Source organism: Hyposmocoma kahamanoa, unplaced genomic scaffold, assembly GCF_003589595.1.
Source record: "Hyposmocoma kahamanoa isolate Upper Pololo Valley unplaced genomic scaffold, ASM358959v1 262, whole genome shotgun sequence".
In the NCBI taxonomy this organism is placed as follows: Eukaryota; Metazoa; Arthropoda; class Insecta; order Lepidoptera; family Cosmopterigidae; genus Hyposmocoma; species Hyposmocoma kahamanoa.
In genome coordinates this window covers 311,232-336,124 of record NW_020653765.1, presented here as the reverse complement: position 1 = coordinate 336,124, position 24,893 = coordinate 311,232, and the positions used below count along the sequence as shown (strand labels likewise).

Sequence of the window (24,893 nt, the reverse complement as noted above, 5' to 3'; positions counted from 1 at the left end):
CATCAGAATTATAAATTAAATTGAGAATTTTTTACATAAATTATATAGATTAGGGAGACAAAAGAATCAATATTATTAAATAACATTTTTTTTATTGCATTCACAATATAATTATTAGAGTTGCAACGAATATTCGGTTTATTCTTCTTACTATTCGGCTAAATACAAATACTTAAAAATAGGAAGAAAAATTAGGAAAAAACAGTAAATTGTTAAGCAACTTATTAATGCTATATATGCATACATTGTAAGTTCGTGAAAACGCAATTTTTCGCGAAATGTAATATGTATGCTAAGTTATTTTTCTAACAGATAAAAAAGGTAACATAACAAACAAAAACTACTTATGTTTAGTCATGTCTATTTAAATAAACGCTGACAAAATCAACCTAGTCGTTTTTTATTTGTAAACCAAAATAAATTTAGTTTTCTTTTAAAGTTAATCAAACCATAGCAAAATAAACCATTACTTTTTTCACTATAGCACCTTTTTTGTTTTGATTGTACATATAAAATTATTTTTATTTATCATAAATTTATTACATCATATAGGTACATAGTATTTTAATTTTCCTTGTACAGTTTGTTTCTATATTTTTAGATTCAAACACACACAAATTAATAGTCAATGTGAGCCCCATAACAAGGTATCACAGCTTACTATGTCCGTCCGTAAACAATAATTTGCCCCAATGGGTCACTGAGGACAGTCTCCGGTTGGTGTTAGAAGTTATGTTTTTGGCGCAGGATCGGTGAGTATAATACAAAGTTGAGACCGTATGTATTTGACTTAGTTCTCATGTTTAAAGAAGTGGGAAGATTGGATATTTATAGACAACATGGCTGTGCCATGGAAAACCTGTTCTATGAACCCTTGCCCACTGCTCTTTGTTCACATTCAATATAGTTAATTTGATTTGCAGCAATTTAAGAATTGGATTTAACAGTTTATGCGCAATGGCTTCAGTGAACCATTTGCATTATCATTTATTTTTGGAAAATCATGACTTGCCTGTTGAAAATATTGTAAGTATTTCTTTTATACTTATTATTTACTTGTATTATAGTATAAAGTTTTTTATTTATACTGTAAATAATCTTCAACAATAATTACTTGTAAAAAAATTTATTATACCTACTTACGCCTGCATTTAGTAGCAGTAGAGCTCCTTGTGAAAGAATTCGTCCAGGTTAGTACCTACTGCCACCTTACCTGTTTCTGCCGCCAAGCAGTAATGTCCGGATTATTGTGTTCCGGTTTTGAAGGGTAAGGGTGCTGGTGAAATTTTAGGCACATGGGACTTGTCAACTTACGTCTCAAGGTGACGGGCGCAGTGGCAGTGCCCCTCAAAACTTTGCGATTTAAAGCTCTGAGTGGCACTGCAACTGTTATGGACAGGCGTGTAGCTTACCATCAAGCGCACGACTTGTTCGTCCCGCACTTGATATAAAAAAATTCAAATTATTATACGAAACAATTTTTTTTTTAATTACTATAGTAAATTTTATTACGTCGGTGATAGTGCAATTCCGCGTAACTAGCATTGGATAATTCCGCGTATCTGCATGTAGCCAATTTGAGTTTCGCATGCTAGCTAGTACACGTAGTTATATGATTGGGAACCTTCTTAACGCCAATTGCGATTGACTAACAGAAATCCAGAAATCGATGAATAACAATATGGCATTTTCTCGTTGATGTGATAATTGAAATAATTACCTTGCATTATTTTGTGCCTTTGATTTCAATACCACGGAACATACGGTATGAGTTTCCACTTCGGTAAGTTAGTGGCTAAACGACATCCGCATTTCTTTTTTGTATTTTTTATAAAAAGTAAGTGCGCATTTGACCTCCATCTCACCTGATGGAAAGCGACGATGTAGCATGCAACATAATGCCTATTCACTCTAGCCTTGAAAAGGTCCAAGTTATAACGTTCAGGGAACAAATCTGCAGGCAGGGAATGACAGCCTTAGCAATTTCTACTTCGGTAAATTAGCGGCTCAATCAAATCCGTGTAAACGTCGTAAAGCAAGTAAATTAACAAGATTTACGGGAATCTATTATTAGCAGCCTAGCCAACATATTATTAATGCTTAGGTACTGTGTAAAAATGAAAGTCGTACCAATTGAAACAACAAAGTAATAACATTACCAAAACCCTTCAATGAATTTTGGTTTTGTGTACTTAGATACCTACGCGACTTTTACCAATGCGACATACGCGGCTTTGCTAGTGCAAAAGGAACTGTCTCCGACCATTAAAATAGTACTTTTTTAGTCTACTTTCATAAATGAAATGTCTGCTATACTTTAACTACAGTAAATATAAAATATTATATTAAAATATATATTATTACTGGGCTATTTTTTTTATTAGTCACTAAGCTACCGAAAACTGTGTATATAAAAATACGGAAACAATCGTATTAAGTACTGTTCCGAAATAGAATACAAAATACCAACGTAATCTATAGGTAGATACGATGTACATTGCGGAGAACTATTGGCAACTATTTTAATATTAATATGATATTTAAATGGACATGTTTGCTTACAAACTTTTATTGCAAATGGATGGTGTACTTGGACTTAGAAAACTATAATGACTATATCAACTTTAATACAACTAACGAACGGGCATGGGAATCTTAGAGTAGAAAGGTGCTTAGGCTAAAGATAAGCCTTTCTCTCATACATTTGTCATTATTTTCAGAAATGCACACAAATCAAAGGTCCCCTTTATGCATTCGATGAAACGTACCCTATACCAGCATTTTGCTTCGAAGTTCCGTCACCTCAATCCATAAACGGCATATCTAAAGAAATCTACAAGCTTATAGAACATTTATTGAAGAATTGCATAGCTCATAATATTTTTATAACTCGAGGCAGTAACTTGGTACCGGGTGAACAAAATTTGGAAATAATAAGAATAATCATTTGGCCTAGAAAAAGTAGCCCTAAACCGAAAATATTGACTACATTCTACGTCGGGTTATGTGAATTAAGTGGTTGGTTTCCTGTTTATTGTAAGTACATACCTATTCATCTGACACTACATAATGTTTAATTGAGAATTACATTTTGCACTTAGGGTCGTATTCTAGAACTCTACTCAATGCTCAAGTCAGGATTGCACTGGAAACACAAGCACTGGAAATACGACCCTAATGGCAGGGACTTGAGTATGATTTCGAGTGCTTTAAACCATACTCAATAGAGTTCTAAAATTCGACCCTTAGTGTCGTAACGTAACTCAAAATTGTGGAATTGAAAAAATACGATTTGAATGTTCATAAAGTTCTGATTGGTACCAATAAATATTATTCTCATTCATAAATGGATACGTATATATTATGTAAGAATAAAAATCACATATTAAACTATAGACACATGGGACTTATCAACTTATGCCTCTGTGTGACGGGCGCACTGCCCCTCAGGTTTTTGTGATTTAAAGCTCTGAGTGGCACTACAACTGTTATGGGCAGACGTGTAGCTTACCATCAGGCGCACAACCTGCTGTTTTTATTATAAAAAATTCTAGTTAAAGTATGGATTCATAGATGCATTCATAATTGCAATTCTACAAATTGTTTATATAATTTAAAATTGAATATATTTCTTAGAACTAATTTGACTACAGTGTCGCTAAGTCACTTTACGTACAAATTTGTTCGATTTTGTGACCGTCGTCGGCTCAATATATCTTTTAAAAATGCGTCGACCTCGTGATTACATGCTGTCCCCCCGGCCCAAATGGAATCATAGGTTGTCCCCCATGGCTTCAATGAAAAAATGCACAAATTTATATAGCATTCAACGTGTTCAGTTTAAAGGGTTATAATTTATAAACATAACCATAATATATTTTATATTTTACCTACTTACTTACTATATGACTTATAGTAAGTAAGTAGGTAAAATATAAAATCACCCGTGTAATTGATACCGGTGATAATAGATCTATTATTTGACTTACATTTATTTTAAAAATAAATATAGCAAAATTTTAATACATATCTTAAGAATATTAATTTTATTTTCAGCTCAAAACGATTACGATAAATTACGAACTGACGATCTAGAAATAGAACTAAGCAAATGGAAAATAGATAACTTCTCCAGACTGTGCGACCAAGTGGGCCTATTGTATTAATGAATATGTTATAGCACATCGTAAAGTATTATTTAATAACAAATGGCATGTAGTGGTTACTAAATCTATTGCATTGTAATAATACTATCGTATAAAACTGTTAAAGAAGCGTGCTCTTGTTTAATAATTTTTGTCACTGTTGATTTCACACATGCGCAGAATTCAATAATGACTCATGCTCTACAATAATACCACTGACCCCCGCGCACCATCATGAACTTCCGACGATGCGTCAAGCGAACTGGTTTTACAGTCACTCGAGAACCCGCGTCGCGATAACACGACCATGAAGCTCCCGGTTTTCGTCATAATTACATTCCTCATCATACAAACCGCCCAGTGCGAACAAGACTGGATACCTAAACTGTCTAATGTAATAGATATAGTCAGACACAATTTAAGAACTATCGGCTATAATATACGAACCAAAATATTGGCGTATTTCAACGATTCAGACACTTCAACTCCACCAAATTATACCCTAAGTAAAGAAAAATTTGCGCGGGAAATGAATGAATATAGTCGAGTATCAAAAAGCCCAAAAGAATCCGGAAAAGTTACAAAAATATTTCAAGGACCTGTCACTTCTAAGAAAACTTTAGTAAAAGAAGCACCATATATAATACAAGAAACAAAATCTCTTCTAGAAGAAAAACCATCTCTTGAAGAAGAAAGAATATACCTCCTAGAGTCTAGAGACACACAGTCTCCTCTACAAGAAACAACAACTGCAACTACATCAAGTCCAGCCCCGGAGAGAACTGTAAAAAGAAGTTCGGAAGATCCTTATATCCACTTTACCACTCCGCAACTTATCGTCTTTCATGGATACAGTGTAGAAACACACACTGTTCTGACAGATGACGGCTATTTCCTAACAGTTCACAGAATACCTTTTTCGAAAAAAAACCCTAAGAAATTACCAGAGAAAACTGTTCTGCTCCATCATGGCCTGCTCGGAAGCTCTGCAGATTGGATTATTACTGGACCGAAAAAAGCGCTCGCTTACATTTTATCTGACGCAGGGTACGATGTATGGCTGGCCAACGCTAGAGGTAACACATATTCTAGATCTCACGTGTCTTTATCTACCGATTCTTTTGCATTTTGGAACTTTACTTTCCATGACATTGCGCAGCACGACCTGCCAGCTGTCATCGACCACATCATGTACTTAAAAGGTTGGGATATTAAAATAAACTACATCGGTCACTCTATGGGTACAACGATCCTTTTTAGTCTGCTGTCTACCAAAGAGCAGTATAATAAAATTTTGAGAGCTGGCTTCGCTTTAGCGCCTGTGGCCTATATGTCGGATGTCAGAAGCCCAATTAGATACTTGGCAAAGATTTCTAATAGCATTGAATTAATGATGAAAATTTTAGGGCAGAACGAATTCTTGCCGCAAAGTGAATTAATAAAAATTTTCGCGAGAATAGCTTGTGAAATAAGCCCTTATGAAGAAGCGATATGCGAGAATGCTATATTCTACCTGTGCGGTTTTGATGAAAAACAATTTAACCGGACGTTACTACCAATAATACTGGCGCATGAACCCGCGGGAGCTTCTACAAGGACACTTATTCATTATGCACAAGAAATTCACAATAATGGGCGTTTCCAGCAATACGATTATGGACCAATGGGGAATATGAGACAATATGGAACTTTAAAGCCTCCAGAGTATGAAATGAAAAAGGTAACGTTACCCATAGCGCTGCTGAGCGCCGAGAACGATTGGCTATCTGGCGACGTAGATGTGACGCGTCTGTTCGTGCAACTCGCTAATCCTATCGAGCATTACATAGTGCCTTTAAAAGAGTTTAATCATGTAGACTTTCTGTGGGCAATCGACGCTCCTGTTCTTGTTTACAACAAACTCCTGCATTTAATGGAAGAGGGAATTAGTCACTACGGTGTAAATGAAATTGTTAACTAACACTGTTATCTAAAAGTCGAATGGTTAGCTGTTGTATTACCTATATAGGTATAGTTGGCGAAATATTGTTTGCACCGATTCGTCTATCGCTTCATCTTTTGAGTACAAAAGGGCAAAAGAGTGTGCCGTCTCGGTAATGCACGTGTCATCTGTATATAGTGCAAGCAACTAGTTTAAACACTTTTACGCATTGGCCTTAATTCTAAACTTCATAATCTTTATGCGAAACTAACTTTGTAAGAAAAGAGTCGGCAGTCGGTATTTTACGAAGTTTTAAAAAATGAAAAAAAAATAGCGTGATGAGTAAATAAGTCAAAACTAGAATTCAGCAAAAGCATTTAACGCACCCATGACTCGTACGATGGACCATGATCATTAAGTCCACGTACGTTTTAAGTAAAAGAAGAGTGAAATGTTTTATTACCCTATTGTAATAGAAAGTATAAATCATTCCAAAAGATAACATTCATCGTGCAAATAATATTTCTTCAACTATACTTACGTCTGTTATGGCGTTGTTTGAAACTTCATGCATGTGTGAAATTATTGAAATCTGTACCAATATGTGAGTAGGAAAACAACCAAATGTGAACATTTCAGTATTCACACATTTAGTATAAACATTATAATATACAGGCTTCTCATGACTATGCGACACGGACGGTAAGTAGGTACTTTAAACATTGTAGGTAACATATTTTTCTCCATGAAGATATTATTTGAATTTTAAATGTAAGTACACTGCATTCAAAGACTTTTAAAGAGTTGCTTGCCTCATCTGGGCATGAAACCGACCAATTGTGAAAAAAAAAACCTGTATTTTTATGATGCCAATCGAGGGGTCAATAATTACAATAACTACCTTTCAAGGAATACAGTACCTTAATTTAAAGTAATACTATTTATACTTCATGGTGGGCCTCCGGCTCATAACAGTCTAAGAACAGTCGAGTCTCTTAATCAATGTTTTCCTTCCTGGTTCGGTACAAATTGACCAATTAGATAAACGGCGAGATCTCCAGACCCGAAACTATTAGGTTTCTTTTTCCGGGTATACGTGAAAGATTTAATAAACAAGAAACAATTTGACAAATTGCGAATTTGCATACAAGATGAAGGATTAGATTATATTGATAAATCAATTGCAAATACCTATTTCGATCGGCATCATAAAATTTTTTGTTTTTTTTTCACATTGTTGGTTTGTTTGATTCACAGATGAGGCAAGCAACTTTTTAAAAGTCTTTGAATGCAGTGTTACTTATTTAAAGCAAGATATTCTTGGACTACAATATATTTAAAAGTACCTACTTTGTCTTCGTGTTGCATAGGCGTGAAGTAGGTATCCAGTATCTAAGATACTGGTATATATGCACTCAAATAATATACAGGTGTTTGGTAGATGCCGACAAAATTTTTTGTAAGTTTGGGGGGTAATTTGCTAGGTTTTACCCCATGTCCTAGGTATCACGGTAATTTTTTTATTTTCATTAATTACACGACATCTCGTCTGTATATCGTAGTAAATTTTGTGTTTAGTAAATAAATCGTAATTTCCAACAAATATTCTCCAACAAATTACTTATGAGCTTTTAAAGTTAAAAAGAAATAAAAATAAAAGTAACTATTACAAATATCAACTTTTAAATTCATTTAAACAAAAACTAATAATGATTTTGAAATTAGCTTTATTTTAAAAACTTCTACTTAATCCATCTGCCAAACACCCTGCTTATGTCAAGTAAAATAAATCTAATTATAATAAGGACTTTAGATTTAGGTTGTAATTATAAGTTGTGTTAATTACATAACGTAATAAATAAACATTTAATGATGTTATTATATTTTAGTTATGTTGAGTGTGTGCGTTATTATTATTGTTATTATAATTAAATTAATCCAACGTCAGCTAGGTAGGTAATAAAATTATTTCTGATCCACTCAAATCTATTTCCTGTATCTCTATTAAGTATCTCTGTAGTGTAAATGAGCACTTATAATAACAAATTTATTATTGTTTTTTATTTATTACTTTTTCTGTTTTAATTTCTCACTCCCAAACATAATATTGCCTCAATTACAACAACGGTGATGCAATATTGACATTTGCAATGAATGTTCCCTTAGCAACAAACAAATTTGAACACTACGTGGAACAATTTTTCCCACCAGTTAAATTATTATTGAAATATAATTTGATAGAACTAATCAGTAGAACTAGTAGCGAAGGTGTAAAATAGTGTCAAAGACAATAATTTTCAACAAAGAATATTGACGCTTTGTAGGTGGGTATATCTCTGGACTGTGATCCGCTATTTAGAAGTTTTTTTTTTGCAATTGCTGAACATTGAAAGGACCAAATTAAATATTTACATGCCTCCGTACTCTTTTACATTCAAACATAAGTTACCATGTAGTTAAATATAATGTAAGATGACTCACTAAAACATACACATACACATCATCTTTATCATCCAATCAATCCATTTATACATCCCACTGCTGGACACGGGTCTCCTCCCAGGCGAGGGTTTACGCGATTACTACTATTATAAACTGTCTCATAGAAACATAATTCTGTCCTAATGCTGTAAGGTAGGTACCTACCTTTTAGGACAAAATTAATTAAATAGTAGGTACTCAGGAAAAAATATTGACAGATTTATACCTTTTGGTATACCCCCTCCATGCCTACCGTGGTACCAATCAGCCATACATGAAGTTACATAAACACTGACATTTTTTTAGACTGCTATTTAAATGATGTCGGGTGCAACTTTTAACCGACTTCAAAAAAGGAGGAGGTTCTCAATTCGACTATGTTTTTTTTTATACAGTATGTTACGCTATAACGGCATTTATGAACCGATTTTGATGGTTATTTTTTTGTTGGAAAGAGGGTACCCCAGAAGTGGTCCCATTTAAAGTCGATGAAAATATTCCACCTCTAAGGGTAGCAAACTAGTGGATGAAGGACTTTTGAGGTCGGTTGTTTAGTACTCTGCATACTGATTATACAGAAGATGGTTTAAATAATTCCAGCTGTACCAATCGAGGTAGCTAGCTCCCATATTCATAATCTATGTGCCTAATACGACGCAAATCTTAACATTACCTAAGTTGATTAAAATGCTTTATTTTTGGCTACAAAGCCGTGAATACTTTCATATTCCAATGTAATAATGGACCATTTGCAACACCTGTATTTTTATGTAGTTCAGTCATAGGTAGATACTTCTTGACTGCAAGTGATTATAGGCATTGTTTGGTATCGCGAACCCAATAAAATTTAAGAAAAAAATCGTTTTGTACATAAAATTAATTTTGTTTACGAAATTTAACTAGTTGATCTGTACCTATAGGAAAATAAAAACTTTTGTTTTGGGTTTCCATTTTGTACCAATACCCATTACATAGAAATGTAGGTGAGAGTACATTAGTAGGAGCACGAGGACATATTTAGCCTTTTGGTCCTACCAGTAGGAACATACGACATATTAGTCCTCGTGCTCCTACCAGTAGGAGCAGGAAACGGCCATATAATCCTTTTTTTTAGGAATGAATGACTTGTGAGACTAATTTATTGTCTCAATTCTGCCAGTGTCCGTTACGTGTTTGTTAAGTTTCATAAACATGGAGGGAGTGTAGGTACATAGAAAATTAGTTTGGTGAGTCAGAGGGAACATATATCATATAATATCGAAGAGATTTTTGTTTAAGTTGATCCCTAGAACAAAAGGACGGCACAAATTAGACAACACGCACATAATCCTATTGTGTTTGTGCTACAGTTATGCGTCAAGCTTGACACTTTGAACCGATCTTATCGCAAACGTAATAATTCAAATCTTAAAGTCAAGTTGACGTGCTCTTGGCCCTGTTTCATACTACACCCTTAACGACATTCCGAACAAATTATTCAACATTCCGCGTTTCCAGCTACGACAGGTACGATGTGTGGGAAGTAAAAAAGGTAAATATTTTTGTTTCAGTAGTGTTATTTCTGACTTAGTTATCATCATATTAGAGCTATTTTTTAACTTGAAAGGCATAAAAAGAAAGTTTTTTTATAACATGCTAAGTGACGGGACGAACAAGTCGTGCGCCTGGTGGTAAGCGACACGCCTATCCATCACAGTTGCAGTGCCATTCAGAGCTTTAACCTTCACTCTGTGATCACCCTGAGGCATAACTTGACGCGTCGCATGTGCCTGTAATTTCACCGATGTCACATTTATAATGTGACGTCGTTATCCTTCTGTATGTCACGGCTATTTTTGGAACGCTAATAAAGTATTTTAGGTACTTAAAATACGTAGCTATTGATAAATAAATATACTAAGTATTACTTAATAAATAACATAAATCAGAATAATATACTGAGTCATCGAGAATGTTTATGTCCGTCTGCAGTGATTGAGTCATTGTGATCTAAACCTAAATGACCTTAAGGTTGATAAACAAAAATTAATCATTTCTGTACTCTCAGTGAAAAACATGCTAACTCAACTTTTTGTGTTATTTAACAATCGTCATATGAAATGATGCATCTTTCTGTGTAAATCCACCCTGCTTTAGCTGCTATATGGATTTACATGGATACCTTAATACTTAAGTATACCTACTTAATTTCGAATGTCACACTTTAATTTTAAGTCGTATTTTAATCGTAAAGAATTACCAACTTCAATCCATATTTTTAAAACATTAAACTTCCGTCCATATATTACAATTAATTATTGTAAACCAATGATCTTATACTTTAATATACAACAATGTAAACAGTACAATTTTTCGGTTCGGGACAGGCTAAGGCGTCAGTAGTGGACCCAATCATGGACGGGTTAAGGATTTACTTTTTGTTTTAGATTTTTCATTTTGAATGATTTATCCTGTGGAACTCGAAGAAAGGTTTAATTGATTAAAAGTCTTCAAATAACGGTTGAAAGTTCTTTAATCGTATCAATTTGTTTCAGTATCCTTATATGGACAGCCCAATTATGGACACCCCGTCATGGACGGTTTCCAATCATGGACTCCTAAACATGAACGAACAATTATTTAGCCAAATTAACAAATTTAATCTTAAAAAACGAGATCTTGCATGGTATTTAAACGAATAGTGTGACGTTTCATATAACTTTTGTGTAATATTTGTGACTGGTAACAATATGGGTGGTCATTCGCTTCAGTGCCATGTCTAAAAAAATCAAATCCAGTTGTTGAGGATGAGGAAAATTAAAACCCGGTTCTAGTCGCTGCGCGCTGCAAAATTCGCACTCACTTATTTATTTCATTTTTGAAGGGTACAGTCAATTACAAAAATGGAACAAGAATGTCGAATTTAATGGTCAAAAGAACGGTGAAGAAAATGGAGCACCCATTGCTATTGACCGGCGACCAGCAGCGCTACTTTACGAGTAGGCCGGCGCAACACGCCTTTCGTGGCGACATCTACAACTCGTATTAAACCGTCCTTGCCAGGATGCACCGCTGCTACTCGTCCTTGTGGCCAAAAGTTTCTAGGAAGTGTCCCGTCAGCTATAAAAACAAGAACACCAACTTTCAAATTTTGAGGTTCAGGCAGCCTTTTTCTGGGGGTTAGAGTCGGCAGACATTCTTTTACCAAACGTTGCCAAAAGTGATCTGCGAGTCTCTGCGCTTTTCTCCAATTGGCGCGTCTGTGGAGATCTGCATCATCGAACTTCTTAATTACCGGCTCATTGCTGGAGGTGCCAATTAAAACGGTGAATGAAGTTATAGCGTGCTCTGAATCCAAGTCGACTGAAACATGGGTGAGAGGTCTAGCGTTTAAGATGTATTCGGCTTCAGGACGCTGGTGATGTGTCATTCTGGCATCCGGTAGATCTCCGATGGGTGGTGACATGAGCTTGGCCTTTCGGTTGCGGCATATCTGGCATTTCTGGGACGTTCCTTTGACGGCTGGTCTTAGGCCAAGAATGTAGAACCTCCGGCGTAATTCATTAACCACCAACTACTTGTTCCTATGAGCGAATCTAACGTGACCAAAGTGCAAGAGTAGCCTGGTGATCCTATGTTTGCCATCTAGCACGATTTGGTCGGGTTCTATGACCTTAGCAGCAGCGGTTCGACCAGAAAGCCCAAGGAGCCCATCTTCTCCGAGCAAAAGCAAAATGTTCTTAAGTCTGTTATCATTCCAAACAGGACGCGCTGCGTGAACGCGAGTCAATTCATTGGGAAACGAATCTAGTTGTATCTTTCGAAACATTTGGATCTCTGCAAGTTGAGATCCGCTAAGGTAAGAAATAAGAAGTTGTGATTATCCCGAAGAGAATCGTGAGGAAATTTTGAATTTGGATGTTAAATTGACCGAAAAACTCGAACACACTGATGTATTCGAGCTGTGGCGCGAAGCAGACGTAGCCACCGACTAAAACGCTGGTGGTCCGCAACTACCAGTGAAGGTAATTGACGTTGTTCGGCTATCAAGAGTCTCACCGATTCCGAATCACGCTTCAATTCGTCGGACACTGGAGGGACATTACACGCTGGTTCACATGGCCAGTCAGAGTGTGGGTACAAAAGAAAAGGTAGGCCAGTGAACCATCGTAATGAAATAGAAAACTTGCAATTATCCCGCGTAGCGTCGTCGGCGACATTTAAAGCTCTAGGGGCGTATCTCCAATTTTGAATATTGGTCGTTTCAGCCATCTCTCCCACACGAAATGAAACATATGCTTTAAATGCGCAGGCATCGTTACGGAGCCATTTTTAAGATGGTCAACGAATCCGTCCAGTAAAAGGTTTGCTTGGGCTTTCGCCTATGCGCGTCAGTCACGTATGCGCCATAACACGAGGCAATAAGGGCAGCTTGCAGCTCCAATCTTTCAATCCAGTGGAGACGGCGAAAACGTGAAGTTGAACGTTTTTGATATGCTCGGTACTGTACATGTAACAACGAGGAATGGAACTATTGCATAACCTTTCAATTTTGAGAAACCTACTTTTCCAGGTTTCGGTTAACAAACACGATAAAATATGGTCCCAGTCAATACCTAGTTTCCATGTATTCTGAAAAAGTACACGAACTTTCGTAATCACACGTATTAAAAATCCTAAGGGATCCCTTTTCTTTATTTATGATCGTAAATGGACATCAATAAAGACAAAACCGAATGCTTTGTGAATTTAGTTGGTGCTTTCGGAACAGACTTTAAAAAGTGCAAGTTATCTTCACGGACGTTCCACGTAAGGCCTAAGGAGAGGCAGGGCCTAAACTTACTTCGGTGACATCTGCCGCATGTAAGTCAGCGGGAATCAAGACTAAAGCTTCCCTATCGTTCGATACCCATGACCGCATTTCAAAACATGCCTGTTTATATATGGTATTGCTGATGCTCGTTGAGCGGCTTTACCCGTACTGTCAAAGCTTCCCAAAAAATCATCGATGTAATGATCTTCAATGGTGGACTTTACAGCATCTGGGTATTGCGACTGAAATTGGTTAGCGTTCTTATTCTTAACCCATAAATCAGTGCACGGACTGGATGCCGCGCCAAATATCATGGAGGACATTCGGAACTCCTGAAGTGGTAACTTGGGACTATTTCTCCATAAGAACCTTTGGGAATCTCTGTTTTCGGGCCTAATCTCAAACTGCGGAAATATTTCCCTGAATCTCCTGTCAAGGCATAATTTATTGTCCAACACCAACTGCCACGAATATTTTATGGAAACGGTAATTAGATTTAATTACCGTTTCCATAAAATGTTTGTTTCTTAATAAATCTATCTTCTTCTTCTTTTAAATGTTATGGCCCCATCGAAATAATCAATGATTTTGTCAATGTCAAGTAAAAATAACTATGTACGGTAGTTTAATATTATTATAAAAATTATACAAAAAAATGGCGATTTCGCCAATGTCCTGTGATCCCTATTATCCCTATTAATAAATCTCGAAAACTACTTTGTCTATTCTAATGTCATTTAGACATTGATTGATAGTTAATTTGTTTTTCCATCCTCTAAGGTTAAGCTTAAAGTTGTTCTAATTTTAATGTTATTGTACATTACGCTAGAAAATTAGGCTGAGAACACCGAATGACCGGTACTTTTTTTCTTTATTGATGGCTTTTCGCGATTAGACGCGCAACCGAATTCAAATAAAATTACTTGTAAAGTACCCGATGATCTTATTTAAAAAAAAAGACATGTGACTAAAGCCAGAGCTTTTATTTCAAAAATAGACAACAATGACATTGCCACGTGTTTATAGCTTTTTAACCGAGGAGGTTCTCAATTCGTCTGTATTTTTTTTTCTATTTGTGAACTAATTTTGATGAATCTTGTTTTGTTGGAACCTCCCTGAATACTAGTCTCATTTAAATTAATAAACCTTTAAATTTGAAAAAAAAAGTTTAAAATTATTTCACCTTTAAGGTCTATACTACACGGGCGGTTCTCCCGCCGCGGGAATCCGCTTCTGAACCGCACTAGACTCAATTATATATGGACATTGTATGCTACAAACTACACTGCGCGGTTTCCCGCCGCGGTTTGTAGGCGGGAGAAATTCGACCGCCGCATGCAGCGTCAAACCGCCGCTGTTAACCGCCATTTAAAACTACACGGGCGGTTATCCGCTATTGCGTCATTCTGCGCGGGACCTTCTCGCTCGCTCGTCGTGTCTGCGCTTGCGTGGCTAGTGCCGCGTCAAAATGTTCGACATGGCGCCAACGCAATTAGGAAAGTTCGCTTCTTTGTAAAATTTCTCAGCAATATTTATCCATTTTTCCTTATTTGGTTTTGGCATCTCTAAAGGTGCTGATTCTTGACAAATAGCTTGACAGGTTTCTTTTACAATTAATGGTATAGTTTTTCGAGAAATTTGAAAATCGTACTCCAAATCAGTGAAAGTTGCTCCCGAAGCCAAATATCTGAAAAATAAATAAATGCCACATTAATAATACATTTCTTTTTTGCAGTAAAGGACCTAATGAAGAAGTGGAAGAATATAAGAGATAGTTATAAAAAAGAAGTAAATTTAGAAACAACCACAGTGTCGGGACAATCGGCTCCAAAAAAAAAACGATATATTTATTATGAGTTGTTGTCCTTTTTACGCCCTAGCGTCAGTACTGCAGAAGAACGTGAGTCCAACGTATCTCCAATACCTTCGAATTCATCACAAAATCAGGATTTTGAAGAAGATAATTTGATGAGACCACCGCGACAAAACCGAGTTCTTACCAAAAAAAAGAAACAAATGGAAAGTACCCAAATTCCTCAAATAACAAAAATTTTGAACGAAAGTTTACAATTACAAAAGTTAAATAAAGATAGTGACGCAAAAGGAAATCGAGCATTTCTTATGTCCTTTGTACCCATTATGGATTCCATGACTCCTGATTTGGCTATGGAAACTAGATATGAAATTACGAATTTATTCAGAAATATACAAAGAAACGAAAGAAACCGCAGTATTCCTAGCAACTTGTCTGAGTTTCTTTACCATAGGAACCAGGAGCCATCTGGGAGCTCTGGGTCTAGAGCATATCACGAGGACACATTAACTCCAATGACTAGTGTCGCATCGCCACAAAACGATACTGCTTCGGACACATCAACGGAAAATGATGATTATTTTAATGTTCTGAATTACTTACCCCAATAAAAATATTATTATTTTATTTACCTGAGAGTTACAGCCAAACGTTCCGCAGGTGTGATGGATCTCCGCATATTTGTATCCTGTTTCTTAATACGTTGGCTTATAATTGATAGAAGTTCATCAAATGAGTTCACAGACATTCTATAGTAAGAGAAAAACTTATGAGGGTTATCACGGTGTGCACTAAACATTGAATGAAATATTCCCGAAGTTAAACGGTTACTTAACACTGGTTCCACCCAAACATTGCGGTTTACTTTGTTTTTTAATAATTCTAATAATATAAGAGCTGCAAGCGCAGTTATCATTGGCGGATTCATCTTGAAATGAACACAAAACACAGCGGTAAACCGCGTCCCGTGTAGTTTGCTGGTTTGCGGGAGCTTTGTCGAGCGGATTCCCGCGGCGGGAGAACCGCCCGTGTAGTATAGACCTAAGGGTGACAAACTATAGGATTATTCCTAAATAATAAGACTTGGCTTGAACTTTTCAGGTTGGTTTTTTATTATATTTTGTTTTTATTATTTTTTTGTATTATAATTAAATATCTTTGAACATATTCAATTAGGTACAGTACTTAGGTACCTACCTACAGATATATTGTATTAAAGTGACAATAACTGCCTCCGTGGCCGAACGGTTACCTACCATGCCGGACTGCCATGCAGAGGTCCCAGGTTCGATTCCCGGGCCGGGAGAAATATTTGTATGGCCTACATTTATTTCTCTCGTGAGTTAGGGTGTAATTTGTGGTTGTCTATATGTGTCCATGGCAACCGCGACACATGGTTTCCCTAGTGCGGGGCTATGTTGAGTGTGTGCGTTATTATTATTATTATTATTATAATGTTACATAATCCCTTTCTGCTAAGAATATGTACCTAAATTATGACTAATGAATCCTGTTAAATGTAAATAATTGATAAACCACACTGTTGACACTGAAATTCCTTCTAAGAAAAAAACTTCAAAACTAAAGCAGGTACGTAACAAAAAACTTACACACATCCAAAATTACAAACTTCTCAAAGGAATTTTCTTAGAACACGACTTTTTAACTTACAGCGTTCTTCATTGGGGTTACAGAATTGTAATCCAATAACAGAAGGTAGCATTTACGCAGTAACAATTTAATAGATCTAATGAAATTGCGCGTTAAATGAACACATTCAGTAATGCAGGCTCAACGCCCGGAATTAATACAAAGGAGACAACCATTCACTCAACTAAACTACATAATGTATCTATGTAGCTTAGTTGAGTGAATACAATACAATACAGGTGAATACAATATAATAAAAAAAATCACTGTCCCATTTTTTCCTGTGCTAATTCAGTAATACAACACATTACTGAAATAAAATTTAAAAAATATGTATTTGTTAAGTAGTTGAAAAAAAAGCGATTTTTTTAATTTCTATTATACAGTACATATGCTCATCTGTAAGTCAGTGGTTTTTTTATCACTGCACCTGTACTTATTTATAAACTCTTTTTCTCTATACATTAAATCAGATCAGTGAAAAAAATACAAATATATAATATCAATCAGTATCTCAAAAATTCAGGCACACACCACACACAACATGCATACGATTATGAAAACAAAAAAAAACTGTTATGTAAATTAATTAAATAATATGTAATTGAGAACATAGATCGATATTTCTAAATTTTCTAGACGCTAACGTCACGTTGACAGTCCTCAGCTGTGTTTATTTTCAAAAATTATTGGTCTGAAAAGATCAATGAAATCACGCTATTAAATAATAAATAATGGTGTTTTTCAAAGGTTGGCGTTATGCCACATTTATCGGAGGTTTCGTTGGTTTTATTGGACTCACTATGTATCCCATTGCGATCAGTCCGATGTTAGATGCGTCGCAGTACAGTAAGTATTATTTTTACGTGACAACGGACTAAATGATTATTTAAGATGTTTATGTCTTTGTTATTGCAACTGTATCATCACATAGTCTTGCTAAAACTTCGAGGCTTTACAAAGTCATGGAGAATTGAAATATTAGATAAACTTGATTTAGACCTCTAACCTCTACAATAATATCTGTGTTATGACATTATGACAGCGCAGACTCTGAATTTGTGTACCTACTAAGAAAAAGATGAGGAAAGGAAATAAACACAAATACTAATCCATTTCAAATGTCAGTCTACAGTGCTAAAGTCTGTTCCAATCCATTTTGAACAAAGTTTCTAAAAAAATTCTAAAGCTCAATAAATCGAATAAGTAACACTTTCACGTATATTTCGAAGATTTCGGCTTGATATCTCGTCACTTTTTCCAACAATATTCATTTGAACGGCATTGTGAAATAGTATATGTAAATGTGAAATAGTATTTGAAAAGTGGTAGTCCAAAAGTGAGGTTATTTTTCAACTATACAACTATGACTTGTCTATGGTTACATAGTGCTGTACGAAAAAAAAACATTCGGTTCATACAATTAAAGTTTTTATAATCAATTAGTAAATTTAATATTTTAATTGCAATCGAACGAGTATCTAAGTGTAGGGTTTGAAGGAAGATTTAGAGTTAAGAATTCAAAAGTTTTAAATATGCTTATATAGGTTCTGTAAGGAAAACTACTACTATGACTCAATTGAACACATTGATTCATTCAATTAATTAATCAATTTGTAGTTGGCATTGCAGTTGGCCATAATTAAACCGTCTATGGGGGGGTCAGTGACTTGTTTGTTTACTTTTCGTTCAAAATGGATTGAAACGAAGTATAGTATTAGAGCTTCTTATGAAAGAGTTCATCCAGGGAAGTTCTGCTATCATACGTGTTTCTGCTGCCAAGTAATAATGTGAACGTTACTTTGTTGTGTAGGGCTAGCACAATGCAACTGTGTTCTGCAAGGCTAGCGCAATGGCGCGACTTGCACGAGAGCAACATAGGGCGCGTGATCTCTATGCGAGAATAGCAGTATCTCACGCTTTATGTTGCTCTCGCTCAAGTCGCGCCTTATCGTGTCGGCCCTACTGGGGCCTTACCATGAACTCTTATTACAGTTCAATATAGGTACGTAACGACAAAAAAGCGGAATGGTGATATACATTTCATGTAGCGCTGTCTCGCAACAATTTATTTTAAGTCCTAAACTGAATCATATTAAAAGTTCATGGTAAGGCCCCTGGTCTTGAAGGGGCCTTACTATGAACTGCTGCTGCAGTGTGCTGGTGAAATTGCAGGGGTATGGCACTTATCAGCTTTATGTCTCATGGTGAGGGGCTTAGTGGCAGTGGCCTTCAGATCTTTGCGATTTAAAGCTCTGGCACCACAACTGTTAGGCATGTAGCTTACCACCAGGCGCACAACTTGTTCATACTGTCATTTGATAATTGTATAAGAAGAAACATATTTTTATTAATGGCTGAAAACAGGGACCGAATGAGATTATTATTACTTTTAGGGTGGCTTCATTCAGGGTTTGTGCCCTTATCACTGCGGTCATTAATAGATCTATTGTGATCACCACTAATTACAACTCGGAATGAAATCCGTCTGCTTGTTGTCTTGCAGTTCATTGGCACATTAAAGAACTGAAAGACTTTCCTGGCTCCAACAGTTTTTGTGTCCTCTGGGTATGGAATGTGCCAATCATAATATGGAACTATGTATGCGTACTACATACCAAAATGAGTATTGCAGTGCAAACAAAATTAAGCACAGAATGCATTGACTTACAATTATACCCGACGGACGTCGGGTCCGCGCTAAAGTGTCCGAACTTATAGGGCGTTAAAATCGTATACAGAGCGTCATTCACGCTTTAGTCTTCGTTTGTTCGATTGACAGCGAAGCAAGCGAAATTAGACAGTACTGCAATGACATTACAATTTAAATTCAACGTTTTAGCTTTTTTATATTCCTTTACATGTCACTACGTTTAAATAGGTTGACTTGGGTCATTTTTTTCGTGGTTTTTGTATTAGACCCGTCGTCAATTTATTTGTAAGTCAAATGACAGAATGCATACAAACACAATAGACTTTTCAGTGTTTCTTCTTTGGTTACCAGTACCAAAACCTTACCAGTGCATTGCAAACTCTACCTTATTATCATGTATTTTATCTTAAATTTTGCACATTCATAAGGGATACCTCTCAGTTTTCCTTACAAAGCAACATTAGCTGCCACTAAGTATGCTCATTAAACATCTTAACAAATTGTGGTCTAAGTAAAATCTTTTTGTTTTAGAACAAATTCAGAAAGTCACTAGGAGAAATTTAAATCCGGAACAGATTCAACCAGGCAGTAAGTTTATAATTAGCTTGTTTATAATTAGTCATATTTAAAAACTTTTTAATTTTATTTTGTCAAAACATGAAATACTTGCACTTTGTGTTCTAAGGTGTTGAGTTAAAAAATAACCCTATGTCAACATTGAATACCCATGATTTTTGTTTGATTTTTTCAGATATGAAAGTGTGGTCAGATCCATTTGACAGAAAACATGATAATTAAATTGTTGTTTTCAATGTATTGGCATGTAAGTTGTAAATAATTACAGATAGATTTTAGTTTTAAATATATCATTAAAACAATTTGTTTTGTTATGTAATACTCCTTTTAATTCATTGATGAAAAAATCACTATTGAGATTTAATATGCCAATTAATTGTTAAATAGGTATGATTATGGTTTGAGTACAAAGAATACGATAGTCTGTTACATTCTTCCAAATCCACAACAGTAAAGCAAGGTAATTCCTGAATTTTCTCCTTTCCAACTCAACTAAATTTGTATTCTAAGGTAAATTGCTACTTAGCAATAAGGTCGCCTGTTCTGCCGCCGCCGTTAGAAGTGCGCATGTGACATTTTTTCAAAACTTTGGTTATGTATACAGCCATGATCATTAAAAAAAGCCAATCTGTCACTATTTTTATTTTTCATACGTAGTTAAGGTGTTAAGTTACTGCAAGAAAAAAGTAGATATTTTTCAATTTCATTTCTGTAACATTATTTTCTCGGTTTTGAGTTTTTGTCAGATGCGCCCTTTCAAGCAGCGGTGGCAGGATTGTACATTAGCTTATTCTCTGATACTTACATTAAATCTGTGTTATCGTAATATTTTAATGTGCAATACCTTAATACAACAATTCCATTCATTTATTTAAAATGTTCAGATATATTGAGACAAATAAGAAATGATGTTAAGTTTCGTAAATTTATTTATTTGAATAACTTCTTTGTGGTCAAAGAACATTAGGAACTTTTAAAAAACAATTTGTTTCTATAATACTCTCTGTGTAGGTTCTCTGTCGTTGTAGATTCTCGTCTCAGTAAATTCTATCAAAATTTACCAGTCAATTTTTGAGTAAAATCGCGTGTGTTCCTCAACTTGATGCGAAATCATCGATTACTTCGATAACATATAACAATAACGCGCATCAAATATTACCGCAGCAAGACCAATATTATTATTTTTTTTTTAATAACGTTCACACTCATAGCCCTGCACAGGCTGCAGTTTTTAATTTGCAGATCATACTTCATGTCAAGATTAAAGCACATGAAAACTGAAGTTGTCTATGGTCTGTCAGTTGACAAATAAAGTCACATGATGCTGTCGAGTCAGCGACTCGTCAGAACTGCCCTGTGTCTTCAGTGGCTGACCAGCAGACTGAATGCTCATAAAAACAGACTGACTTGACTGGCAGACATTCAAATTTAGACACACTTTTCTTTGAGATATCAGAGGACTTTGTTCTTGTACAGATAGACCAACAACTGGTAATGTTATATTTTGAGAAGTACCAAGGTATAATTTTTGTTACACTACATTTACCGTCTGTAGTCCATGTATACAACCAATAAAACGACAATGTGTAAAAGAAATATTTATTGTTAAAATTCCGTATCACCCTAGCGGGCATCCTCTAACATCCTATACAAAACGTTGGAGTCTCCAAGCATCGCGATTATTTAGAAAAATAAATTGTCGTCTGAAACTCCGTATTTACAGTCGAAAATGTGCTTCTTGTTGTCTACAAGATTAAGTATCTTTTAGCTTGACTATCTAAATGCTCTTCAATTTTAAGGATCATACATGTTATCCTCATATAATATAAGCATTCAAATTATCAGCCGTGTTGTACAAAAACTAAAACTATTTACAATAATTACATAGACTTCAAACTTTACATTAAATTTTTCTTAATGGGGTTTAATATTTAATACAAATAAAATTAAAAGATCCTATGTTAATATATTTCTCTCAGTTCCTATTAAAATATGAAAAAAATAATTAAAATTATTTTTAATGTGAACTAAATAATAAATGGGATTTTCCAATTAAATGACTAAAATGAGCAAATGCAAAAGGTACAATTTCTTTAAATTGAGCTATTACTAAGTTTTAAACAAAATTAAAAAGCTAGACAGTGAATTCAAAGGCAAAATAAATAAAAACTGATTTTATATAACATTGATTATTAATAACATACGATAGACAAAGTAATATTGTGAGCAGGTGATACATTTCAAATAATATTCATATTATAAAGATTAATCTTCAACTTTTATTTTACATTTATAGGCTAGACAATACAAACATATATTTTTGCGAAATTGCGCGAATAAAGCTGCAATTTAGGTACTACTCGACCATTCTAAGAAGAGCCTTGCAATCTAAGAACTTTAATGAGAAATCGAACAACCGATTATACTCGAGAGGAGTTATCTTCGATTGGTCGATTAGTTTTCCAAATTAATTTGCTACTCCCTCGTCAACCGAATAACCACGCTTCGAACAAGGGAACAGCCTATGGTGTCATTCCTAAATGAGCTCACTGTCGGTTGTTGCAAAAGTAAAATAGTAGTGAGTAAAAAACGTAGGGATTTTTTGGACCACCGAAAAAATGTGCGTAACGACAGCAAGTCGCTGCATGCATGAGAACGGCGATTTACTGTTTTTACGCATGCGGCGGTGCCCAGATTAATTCATCTTCCCCTCTCATAGAGTATATATTGTAAAAGTTCTGATTATACACGGTCGAACCTAATGTGAAGTAATTTATGAATGACCCCTACCTATTTTCTTTTATGTTACAGTAAAAAAGTAGTAAAAACGCAGTTTTTTTGTAAAATAATGAAATTTAAATAGTGACTATTGTCACTACAGATTTGAACCTACAAATAGTTACTCTTTTAAATGCTTGTTCTTTTTTTACTATCACATAAAAGTATTTTTTTTATAACTGTAGCTAATAAACTTTTTGTTATATCGTGGGCCTATAACTCAAGGGGACTGCTAATCGCGATACAAGACAGCGTAGTCGGGTATTTAGTAACAAATTACTTACACCAGATGTCGCGACGAGTACCAAATAGCTATTTTTGTAAGTAATTTGTTTTACGCGCTTATTGCACAGATTTTCATGGGTAGTGCCGGCTATTCTTTTATTTTGTTTACGTTTAGCGCCGTCTACCCATATTAAGAAGCGTTAATTAATAAATTATTTTGTAACACACAATGCCATCTATTGACACGTATATTTGTCAAAGGTCAGAATAGCATTTTGGCTCATGATCAATATTTTGATACTAATTCCATATTAAAGAGGAATTGAGTGATATCCATGACCATTTGCATAATATAAATTGAAGCATTGGGAACAACAAGGGCGTTCGGTACCCAAAGCCCGTTTTGATATTATTGCATCAAAACATGTAAAACACTATCTAGTATCTCGTGATAAAAACTTCTTTCGATCTCCCTTCTAGATGGCGTAATTTTCATTCATTTAGAAGGTGGCATAGGTTATAACTGTGCGTTTGAATTTCGGACACGTTGCCACCTGCAGTTTGCAAAAACTTATTTTAATGTAAAAAAATGTCTGAAAGGAGCTAATTCATCCTCAACATGGAACATCTAGGCCAGTGAGACCTACTGAAGATGATACTGTAGATTCATTTCATCTAGCTAATTCAATTTAATGACTAAAAATACGTTTAAATTTTTTTCAATGTGACTTTTAAATAAGATTGATTCACAATTTATTTCCTTAAAAAACAATAATAAATTGTTGAAATAATGAACGCCCCATTCATTTACCTGTTTGGTGCAACAAGGGCGGATAAAGCGAAAAAAAAAAATTTGAAATGTTTCTAATTGTTTTAAATTAATAATAGCACCTGAATCTGTTAGCTAAATCATAGGACAAACAAATAATAAAGTATATAAGATTTATATTATAAATATTAAATATAATAAGACATTAGAACTTTATTTTCACTCGAATCTCACTTTTACGTGATATGCACTTTTACGTTGTTACAACCCAATGCTTCAATTACTTCCAGGCTATCAATCAACACCACCTAGATATAAGACGGAATTTTGACCTCTTTCAGAGTCTGTATTAAGTCTGTATTATGGAGATTAACAGTCCTTTTGAGTTATTGGTCCGTGGTTATATATATAAAAAAACACAAATACAGCACATTCATATACAATTGAAAGTCATACATACTTTAAAATAATTCGGACCATATATAAAACCATCATCTTTCATATCGCAAAATATATAATATATATGTATGTTCAAAACATTTAACATTGGCAACCATATAACTTATCTGCTTAAAAACCAATATTTGAAAATGTTCTTACGTAATCAAATCAGCGTATAATGTGACAGTACATACATTGAGGTTTCATGAATATTAACCATTAAAAAAATTCAATTTAGTGCCCGATATTGTTATCATCATCCAACCTAAAAGTCCCGTAACAAAGCATGTATATAATTTTTTTCATATCAACAACCGAGGGCACCAAAATCACGAAAACAAAATACTAGGTGCTTAGTAAAAGATGAACAATGTTCTTGTATTCCTTTAATTATAATTGTTTGTCATACGAAAATGTAAGGTGGAGGGATAAGTGGCACAGCCTGTGAAAGTTGTTAAATACGGATTACCTTTTAAAAGAAGATGGATGGTCTGAAAGATGATGCGGGTAATAGAAATGAATGGACGAGATATATTTTCTAGGAAATCCTCAAATAATGTGATTCAGCCAGAAGGATGATAATATTGACTAACTGAATGTAGCTGGACCGTAAAACTAGACCGCTCCATAATAGGTAACGGCGCGGGGA

General features: G+C 35.0%; 4 protein-coding genes across 4 annotated transcripts in view; 3 read left to right on the top strand and 1 right to left on the bottom strand.

Annotated features, from left to right (window-relative positions):
* The window catches only part of LOC113228902 (GDP-D-glucose phosphorylase 1), a 20,163-nt gene extending 15,976 nt beyond the window's left edge, over window positions 1-4,187 (top strand). The window contains exons 2-5 of the mRNA XM_026462339.1: window positions 602-752; window positions 924-1,026; window positions 2,721-3,036; window positions 4,057-4,187. Coding sequence (XP_026318124.1) covers window positions 602-752; window positions 924-1,026; window positions 2,721-3,036; window positions 4,057-4,166 — 680 coding nt within the window. The 3' untranslated portion in view covers window positions 4,167-4,187. The remainder of the gene's footprint in view (window positions 1-601; window positions 753-923; window positions 1,027-2,720; window positions 3,037-4,056) is intronic.
* A 231-nt stretch (window positions 4,188-4,418) lies between these two features.
* Window positions 4,419-6,809, top strand: LOC113228911 (lipase 3-like). The gene is made up of 2 exons (XM_026462350.1): window positions 4,419-6,149; window positions 6,602-6,809. Exon 1 carries the CDS (start codon window positions 4,453-4,455, stop codon window positions 6,103-6,105), a length of 1,653 nt encoding a protein of 550 aa, XP_026318135.1. The 5' UTR covers window positions 4,419-4,452; the 3' UTR covers window positions 6,106-6,149; window positions 6,602-6,809.
* Window positions 6,810-14,791: 7,982 nt separating this feature from the next.
* LOC113228901 lies at window positions 14,792-16,080 on the bottom strand. Its single transcript, XM_026462338.1, has 2 exons — window positions 15,785-16,080; window positions 14,792-15,026 (listed from the first exon to the last, which is right to left on the bottom strand). The coding sequence occupies exons 1-2, from the start codon at window positions 16,078-16,080 to the stop codon at window positions 14,792-14,794; spliced, it is 531 nt and encodes a 176-aa protein (XP_026318123.1).
* Window positions 16,081-17,465: 1,385 nt separating this feature from the next.
* On the top strand, window positions 17,466-21,237 carry LOC113228914 (small integral membrane protein 20). The gene is made up of 3 exons (XM_026462357.1): window positions 17,466-17,651; window positions 19,987-20,043; window positions 20,207-21,237. The coding sequence occupies exons 1-3, from the start codon at window positions 17,537-17,539 to the stop codon at window positions 20,251-20,253; spliced, it is 219 nt and encodes a 72-aa protein (XP_026318142.1). The 5' UTR covers window positions 17,466-17,536; the 3' UTR covers window positions 20,254-21,237.
* The last annotated feature ends 3,656 nt before the right edge of the window (window positions 21,238-24,893 follow it).

Bases quoted from the DNA above. Each gene is read 5' to 3' on its own strand.
- LOC113228901 (XM_026462338.1), bottom strand. From the start codon at position 16,080: ATGAATCCGCCAATGATAACTGCGCTTGCAGCTCTTATATTATTAGAA. The intron at 15,027-15,784 runs GTAAATAAAATA...TTTATTTTTCAG, and splicing joins CGTTTGGCTGTAACTCTCAG to ATATTTGGCTTCGGGAGCAA.
- LOC113228911 (XM_026462350.1), top strand. From the start codon at position 4,453: ATGAAGCTCCCGGTTTTCGTCATAATTACATTCCTCATCATACAAACC.
- LOC113228914 (XM_026462357.1), top strand. From the start codon at position 17,537: ATGGTGTTTTTCAAAGGTTGGCGTTATGCCACATTTATCGGAGGTTTC. The intron at 17,652-19,986 runs GTAAGTATTATT...TTTTTGTTTTAG, and splicing joins GTTAGATGCGTCGCAGTACA to AACAAATTCAGAAAGTCACT. The intron at 20,044-20,206 runs GTAAGTTTATAA...TGATTTTTTCAG, and splicing joins GGAACAGATTCAACCAGGCA to ATATGAAAGTGTGGTCAGAT.